Source organism: Lactuca serriola, chromosome 6 (genome assembly GCF_051521515.1).
Source record: "Lactuca serriola cultivar US96UC23 chromosome 6, Lser_US96UC23_V15, whole genome shotgun sequence".
Taxonomy (NCBI): domain Eukaryota; kingdom Viridiplantae; phylum Streptophyta; class Magnoliopsida; order Asterales; family Asteraceae; genus Lactuca; species Lactuca serriola.
The window spans coordinates 24,248,700-24,258,061 of NC_136413.1; the positions used below are offsets into that span (position 1 = coordinate 24,248,700).

The 9,362-nt window shown below is 32.6% G+C and overlaps 2 protein-coding genes across 2 annotated transcripts; both read right to left on the minus strand.

The window, feature by feature from the left end:
* Positions 1-2,979: 2,979 nt before the first annotated feature.
* On the minus strand, positions 2,980-3,605 carry LOC145059576 (protein RESTRICTED TEV MOVEMENT 1-like). The gene is made up of 3 exons (XM_079007407.1): positions 3,408-3,605; positions 3,313-3,341; positions 2,980-3,241 (listed from the first exon to the last, which is right to left on the minus strand). The coding sequence occupies exons 1-3, from the start codon at positions 3,603-3,605 to the stop codon at positions 2,980-2,982; spliced, it is 489 nt and encodes a 162-aa protein (XP_078863533.1).
* A 3,231-nt stretch (positions 3,606-6,836) lies between these two features.
* On the minus strand, positions 6,837-7,437 carry LOC145059577 (inactive protein RESTRICTED TEV MOVEMENT 1-like). The gene is made up of 2 exons (XM_079007408.1): positions 7,249-7,437; positions 6,837-7,166 (listed from the first exon to the last, which is right to left on the minus strand). Exons 1-2 carry the CDS (start codon positions 7,435-7,437, stop codon positions 6,837-6,839), a joined length of 519 nt encoding a protein of 172 aa, XP_078863534.1.
* Between the last annotated feature and the right edge of the window lie 1,925 nt (positions 7,438-9,362).

The window sequence follows — 9,362 nt, forward strand, 5'->3', positions numbered from 1 at the left end:
CAAAAGTAAACAATAATTAAAATATTTCAATAAACTATCAATGTCTATATGATTTTCAAACAATTAATTGTAGTTTTCGATTAGACGAAACACAATATCGATCATTTCTACTCGTTCTTCTATTATTGGTAGTGCTCTACATGCTTCTTCGATGGTGTCAATTGTCTTGAGAAACCGTTGTATATTATACAATGCTATTTTTATGCTTCTCGGCTGCAGAAAGCGATAGTTAGATTTCCATTATTACCATTCGTGTTTTTACACGTTGAAAATCATGAGTCATTTCTAACACATTCGTATCAACAATACTCCATTTGCTATCATTAAAGCGCAACAATTCATATAATTTATTGGCAGTCATCACTCTAATCATTGGATGTACGACAGACACTGTGAATTAAAAAGTATATATATATATATATATATATATATATATTTTAAAGTGAAGTGATTCCAAATATATAAAACATATTCATAACAACAATTATAAAATATCAACTAGTCTAATATAACATGTTTGTCTAAACTAGATATGACCCTGTCTTTTAGAGTTCTATCTGTTTTCAATTTGAAAGTTTTAAAACACTATCATTTCCTCCTTATTTTAATGTTTGGCTTTGGTGGTAAGATGTGTGATACCTTTTCTATTTCTACATCCGAGATTTTGCTTGGCAAAAATAATCAAAAGACCAATGTTTAATTTAAGTATAGATACAAATATAATTTATATATTTTTAATTAAATGCTATCTTTATCGGGACCAATTCTGAAAGTTGTTGTGGATGGTATATAATCTTTTTATCCGTAATACCAATTTTCTAAACAACATCCACAAAAATTGATTAAGGACACTTTCAAACACATTGATTCAGACTAATTCGACGGTATTTGTATAATGCAAATCAATATTACTCGTAAATTTAACAATATGAGAAAATACAAGTCATGTGAAAAAATATGGACGTCCTAGAGTTGTCCTTCGTATTCCAGAGGTTCCAGAGTAATTCTTTTTATTTCGCACTCGTAATTCGCATTCCAGAATCAAATTAAATATGTGACATACACTAAAGTAACAAAAACACTGAAATCAATATGGTATTCTGGAGATATTACACACATTCCGGTCTAGATCCACACATTCCGGACTATACTATAACAATAACACTGCAATCAATATGCATTCAAACAATAATGTTAAGTTTGGCCTTGTTTTTGCCTACTTGAGAATACTCATTTCGAAGTGAGTGATTATTTTTCAAAAAATATTAGATGTGGTTATTATATTCAAAATACCTTCAAAATTTGGTTAGATTACTTACGCCTTGTTCCCGAGTTCCACTTAAAGAGAGAAATGAGAGGATACGGAGGGAAAGTGAGGGGTGTCGAAGGAAAATCGTGTTCCCGAGTTTCATTAATGGAAAGAAAGTGAGGGGATGAGAAGGATTTTAGAGTCATATTTTCCTTCCAAATTTTCCTCCCAAATTGGCCGGATTTGAAAAGAAAGTAAGGGGAAGGCAAGTTATAAGTTTTATTTTCTTTTTCTTCCTAACTCGGGAACAGAAAAACTAAAAATTTTCCTTTCCTTTCCTTTCATTTCATTCGAACTCGGGAACACAAAATAATGAATATTTTCTTTCACCTCTCTTTGTTTCTGTCAAAATTTTCCTTCCCTTTTCTTTTAGGGTGGTGATATTTCCAGTTGCATATTTGATACTTCCACTTAAAATCAAATTGCTTTTACATTTTTACCCTTATTTGGAATTTACAAATATGGAAATAGATAAGAATCGCAATAATCAAGTGAATAAGATCCTTCTTTCCAAACATCGACCCATTCCTCTTCCTATTAGCCAATCATCGTTCAAGAATTTTCCTTTTTCTTCGCATATCGCCATTATTTTTTCTCCGTTTGCTAGTCGTTGTTTCATTGCCCTTCGCCGGTTGCCGGTATTGAGAAGTAGGAGCCATAAAAGACAAAGTATTTAACATTTGTTGATTATATTCCTGATTTCATTTGGATTATATTACATTTGTTTCTATCGGTTCATAAGTTTTTCACAATATGAAAATAAACAAATGTAATATAAGCCATTTTTGTTTTAGGTTTTGCATGATTGAGAGTTAGTCGGCATTTGAATATAAAATTAATATGTGCATGGCCATTCATTTGTTTCTAGAAGGTCGAAGATTAATGATAAGATTAAATGGAATTTGAAAACGAATGTTTCGAAAAATAATATTCTCAACTAGAGACCTGGTTCAAGGTTTTTTATACACAAATTGACAGTTTCGTGAAACCCTTGTTGATCGACTTCGACTTATCAAAAGGGAGTGCATTTGAATAATTTGATTTCAATGATAAATTTTATACATGAATGAAGTCGTAACATATAATTGAATGGTTTTATGGTTAACAGAGTTTTATATTCTAAAATGACGTTAATTTGAATGCATTCGAATAATGGGTTTGTTTGATGAATAATAAAAACACAAATTGATTTTTATAAGCGATAAAAAAAGGGAAAAAAAGAAAAGACTGAATCATTTGGTTGAATGTTTTAATAGATAAGAAGCGGCACATGTTATCTATTTATAACTCTTCATTTTATTTTTCTTGTAAACTTTAAATAAGGGTAAAAATGTCAAATCAATTTATTTTAAGTGGAAGAATCATATATATACAAGTGGAAATATCAGTATCCTTTCTTTTAATGAATTTACATAAAAACTCGGGAACAAGGCGTTAATTTCCGGTTGGCAAAATCCAACATCTAATGACAATAACAATTAATAACATTGAATATCCAATGATGATGAATGCCCCTTTGCAAAACTCAATAACCATATGGAACTGATTAAATAAACTAATTAAAGTAGCCTTCTAACTAATTTGTGCTATACGACCGAGTAATCACTTGACTACAAGTGATAAAATTTAATTTCACTACTTTTATTCCATTGGTTTTTAAACAAGCTCTTTCAGCTTTGATCATCTTCTTCACTTTTTATCTTGCCAATATCGGCTTCAGATTCAGCAACCGATCCAGTGGCCCTAACATAGATCCCAATGGTGTAGAGCCACGAGTTGTCGTCACTTCCATGAAATCCCCCAAACGAACAATTTGGTCCGAAATTATATGCAAATGGTAATGGTACATGGGAACTGTAAACACCATCATATCCGACCCTTCCAAAGGGTCCATACTTACGTACGTTGGTGCCAAATGTAATAGATACCAATCTGCCACACCAATAACCCGCATACTAACCACTTACAGAAGTCAAGTACTCCCTTGGGTGATCAAACTTCACCTGCATTTTCCAATTCCGGAAAGTAACAACTGTTTTTCAGTTCAATGGAAGTTAAAGAGAGATGAGTAGATATGGACATGGTAGTTAATACTTACGATATCAAAATATAAACCACTTGGTTTTCCATGGATTTCTGAAGGAATCAGTTTCCCATCTACAACGTATACAAACTGGATCGAATAGACGCCATAGTTTTCATATGAAATTAGAATTCGGTCGATTTTAGACTTGCCACGGTCGTCCCAAATAGATCCTTTCATTTCTTTGGGACCCAACTTCATCATGTTTTCCATTTGACTGCGACTAAAAGATGCTTCAGGTTTGAATTTCAAAACCCTGAAGAATCAGGAATTTATTAGCATTGTTGAACTATAAATTCGGACTAGCTATATATTGTTTGTTAGGGAGTGAAAAGTTGAAAGGCTAAGGTTTAAAAGATTAGAGTGTACTCCATGAATGATCCCTTCAGTATGTAACGCTTTATGGTTTGGTTCCAAATTAAGAAAAGTTATTTTTATAATTTATCCTTATTTCTGGAGTTTGTTTGCTTTTCATCACCATATCTTTTATGCTCCTGTTAAATTTCTTTTAGGGTGGAGGGAATGTTTCCATCCATCCATCCCAATGTGCACATCTACTTTTATCTGTTTTCTAAGTTCATCTCAAACTCAAAACGCTTAACACATTATCTTTCTATCCCGTATGATCATCCCTTTCCACACTTTATTTTATAAAAAATAAAAATATATAAAGCTAATTTAAAAAAAAGTAAATAAAAAGATTAAACAAATACCGATAACATTTCATTAATAAATAAATGTATAAATTACACGAATGATCCCTATGGTTTGTGGTAACGTGCACACTTAATCACTAAATCTTTTTTCTTTACTTGGAAGGTTCTTATTATTTAATTTTGTTGGGTCTTTGGTACCTATTACATCTGAAATGATTATATTTCCCTTACTATTTTTTTAAAAGCATTTTATTAATTATTAATTATTTACTTATATTTAAAAAAATAAAAGGGAAATCTCCGATAAAATCTTAATATTTTTGATCAGTTTATGGTTTAGTTTCAACAATTACTTTTTGAGAAAAAAAACCCCAACTATCTTATTTTATAGACAATTTATTATTTTATGTTGGAATAAGATAAAGGTTGTTTCGTTAATATGGGAAAAATATAAAATAATTAAGGCTATGTTTGGCGGACTAGCTGAAAAGCTAGCTGATGGCTGAAAAACTAGCTGTTAAATAAAAAGCTAGCTTATAGCTGAAAAGCTAGCTGATAAAAAATAACGTTTGGTAAAACTAGCTGAAAAGCTAGCTGAAATATATAAAATTACATAAAAGGACATGTAAGAATATGTGTTTCTATAATTAAGTAAGGGGTGTATTTGGAAAATTTAAAAAAAGCTCCTAAAAAGCTAGTCTAAGTAGCTTTTCAAAAAGCTAGCTTATAAGCCAGCTTATCAGCTACTTTTTGGCTTACCAAACACGACAACATAAAAAAGCTCGAAAAATAAGCTAGCTTTTCAGCTAGCTGTGGCGTGCCAAACACAGCCTAAGACTTCAAGCTCCTTCTTCTTCTTCTAGGCCTCAAGAACACACAACTCACTCAACAATGACTCACACACTCAATGAAAGCTCTAGGGTTTCGTGGATTAGGGTTTGGGATCTAGAGGCTAAGAATGAGGTTGATGGGAGGAGAATAAGATGCTTAAATAGGGTACATAAGACCGAAGTTAGGGTTTCCCAAACCCAGACCAACTCGCCGAGTTAGTCCTCCAACTCATTGAGTAGTCACTTAACCCGCGACCCAAAATCTGCTCCTACTCGTCGAGTCATCCCCCAGACTCGACGAGTTACCTTCTTGCCTTGGGGTTTTCCTTTCCTTTCTTAGCCTTCTGGATTTTGGGTGTTACAACTCTCCCCCACTTAAACTAGACTTCGTCCTCGAAGTCCGCTACGACCAACTACCCCGCAACCTCTCACAGCATTCCTATACGATGCATACTCTGTATGCTCGGTCCAATCTTCGAAGGACCGCTTCTATTGGCCTTCCTTCCAGTCTTCTTGAGCGAAATGCTAATCCTCGAAGGCATCCTCTTGAGAACCATCCAATCACCATAAACCTTGAGTCCATCGCACTTACCCAATCGGCAATCCTTCTGGTACTTCTTGAGTACTTATGTTGAACATCCAAGGGGGTTCACCCCTTTTTCCCTACGCGGTCACTGGCCTTCCCAAGGTAACTTTCCATAAGCAACAACCTTCTATATCTCTGTGTGGGACAACCCTTCGCTGTAACTAAATCTCTAGCCACTCCCAGTGTCGTCCCTTTGATGCTACCCACTGAATGCTTCCACTTATCACGTCTCAGTGTTGAACACCCAACCCAACGAATGGATCAGATAATCATTCGAGTAAAAGATTTATCCCCGTAACGGTTAGACCCAGACGAGAGTTGCGCAACATAATCAAATCCTTCCCTCTGAGATTATTTGACCCCGCTGTGAGGGGCGTAACACCACTCGGTCAACTGGTTGCTCCGCGCAAGAGTTCCCTTATCCTTGCTCCTGTACGGAGGTCTGACTGTCTCTTATCCGCTTTCCGAATGAACCGAGATCACCCTGGTCCAAAACACAATGAACACTCAGATCACTTAGTCTATAATACCCCCATCCAAAAAGGGCTAAATCTCTCTTTCCCCAAGGCCAGAATCCTTAAAATAGCTAATGATCGGGCCACGACCCCATTAGTACAATGATGAAAACTCACATCTCGATCTAAACAATAACTCATGAGGTCACTAATGAGGTCCTGACTCTTCTAACCGTCACCTATCTATTCAAATGACTAATTCTCAAACACCATCCAAAATACCAAAAACACCTATCTATAATCATTTATGATTAGACATATATGTATAAACATGTATAGTCATATATAATTATATCTCTTTGCCATATAATCATTTATGATCAAGATCTTAAGTTTTTTTTTAAATCATAAATAAACTGTCTCATATATATATATATATATATATATATATATATATATATATATATATATATATATATATATATATATATATATATTAATCCTTTTGTGTTCATATATTATTACTATATTATTTCCATCATTGATTATTTATTTTTTCAATATATCATTATCCAACATAATAATTTTAATGTTGTTTATATCTTTAAAACATATTTTAAAATTAATTTAAATTAATAATTAAGTAAACAAAAAACATTAAAATTGTTTTAAGATAATACATGGGTTATAACCTGGTTAACCAACAAATTATTTTTTATATACCAAAGAAGCATAAAATGATTCAAATCGCAGATTTCACGCATGTAACAAAATGATAATAACAAAAAGAAAAAATCAAAAACAATATATGATCTATGATGACCAAAAAAAAAAAAAACTTTGCATATTACGAAAGTCAATAAGCATATGGGATTTGATTAAAAACCAAGACAAGTTAAAATACTAATTTGCTACTTTTAGTCCATCAATCTTGAAGAAGTACTTTCATCATCTTCACCTTTATCACTTCCAATATCCATTTCAATTTCAGGTTCAGCAATCAATCCAAGGGGCCTAACATAGACCCCAATGGAACACAGACACGTCTTGTAAACACTACCATGAAATCCCCCAAACGAAAACGCGGGTATGAACTTATACACAAACTGCGGATCCGAACTCTTAAGAGTACTTCCAAAGGGTCCGTACCTAGTCTTGTTGGTGCCGAATGTAATCGAATTCAATTTCTTTATGCCATATTGACCACTTAGAAAAGTCAAATACTCCTCTGGGTCATCAAACGTCACCTGCATTTTTCAATTAATGATCAGTTCAATGAACGATAAAAGAGAGATGAAGAGATGGACATGCATGCATGTAAATACTTACGATATCAAATTTCGAACCACAGGGTTTTCCATGGATTTCTGAAGGAAGCGTTTTCCCATTTACAGCATACACAAACTGGATCGAATATACAGTATGTTTTCCATACGAAATTAGAATTTGCATGATTTTGGTCTTGCCACCTTCGTCCCAAGTTGTTCCTTTGATAATCTTTGGACCCAACTTCGACATGTTTTCCATTTGACAGCTTGTAAAAGATGCTTCAGGTTCAATTTCGAAACTCTGAAGATTGAGGAAGTTATTAGCATTCTTGAACTATATATAAATGTTGGGGAGCTAACATTATTAATCCTTAAGAGATTTGAAATTATCTTTGTTTATATCTGTAATTATCTTTTCTATATATAACTAACTAATTAGGCGAATAACATTCTTATGCTTAATCCTTATATATTTGGAATCAGATAATATCAATGGCATCTATATCCATGCATGAAAAATCTGTGTAACTTTTTTTTAATGTTAAATTTATTTTATTGCTATATCTAATTTAATAATAACTACTTATTTGGTTGGTTTCAATTTTTTCATGATGCTATTTTTCACGCGTCAACCATTCTGTTCAAGTTAAGCGTTATTTCTAATTTATGTAATCTAGTTTTGATTTAATCTTATTTTATTAAGAATTGCGATATTACCTCTTAACATTTATCACAATCAGGAATCCTTGATTTAATCTTATTTTATTAAGAATTGCGTCCTCTCTGTGGATCGTTGAATCGAGCATTCCAAAGGGACCAAACTTACGTTTGTTGGTGCCAAAGCCAAATGCAATCGAAGCCAATTCATTCTGATTACGACCACTTACCGAAACCAAATACTCCTCAGGGTAATTAAATGTCACCTGCATTTTTTACAGTTCTTTTTGTTCATTAAAAAGTAAATGGATATGAGTAGATGGGCATGGTAATATATAGTAACACTTACAGTATCGAATTTTAAACCAAAGGGTTTTCCATACATTTCTGAAGAAACCACTTTCTCATCTACAACATATACAAATTGGATTGAATTGACCTCAGAAGAAACATGTGAAATCAGAATTTGCACAATATCAGTAGTGCCCTTTTCATCCTAACACGTCCCTTGCGTTCCATAGGGATTCACTTTCACCATGTTTTTCATTTTGACTGTGAGTAAAAGATGCTTCAGGTTTAAATTTTTAAACTCTAAACAATGAGGAAGGTATTAGCAATGTTGATCCATTATAGAAATCATCTCAATCTTTGGCCCTTGAATGACAACAATCAATGGAAAAGCAGTTGACACATGTATGCTGGTGAAAATAACCAATTCATTGTAATACGAGATTTTCATAAAGTTTGTTGTAATATGCCTGGATGGGGACTAAATGGACAAAATAGTAATCAAGACTATCGTGAATTTATTGATTAATTGGTGGAATTAGAATGACATTATAGACATTTAGTCATTAGACATTCAAATTAGTTCAAGCCTTCATCAAATTAGATTCGTTAATTAATAGGGGAAATCAAACTTTTAAACTGGCATATCATACATTACAATTCATGATCTTGCAACAACACCAAATTTGAGCTCAGTCATTATCATTAATAAACAATTTCACGCCAAAAACTTGTGAGATTATATTGGCATTTTAATTGTTTTTTTGGTCAATTGTTTGAAATCAGATCATACTTCATAGGTTTATGTCGATGTCATTATGTGATTTGATTTTAATTGCTTTACTTATCGATTTCAGAACATTTTATTTTCAAACACTGAGACGGATTCACAATTCAGTTTTTGGATTGTTTCCCCTCATGTGCAGTGGCGGAACAAATTTTTTTGATATGGGGGTACAAACATTGTCAATATCATACATACTTATAAAGCTAGCATTTTTTCTTGAATCCCATGCATTTGAAACTCCCATTCTTTTTTCCTTTTGCCACATTCATTTGAAACTCCCATGACTTTTTAATTTCTTTATAATAATAATTATAATTTGGTAATTAAGTTAAATAAATATCAAATCTAAAGTGTATTCATATATAAACTAAATTTCAATACTAAAATAATATCTTTAATTCTAGTTATAAAATTATGTTTTTTTAACTTTTAACATTTTATAC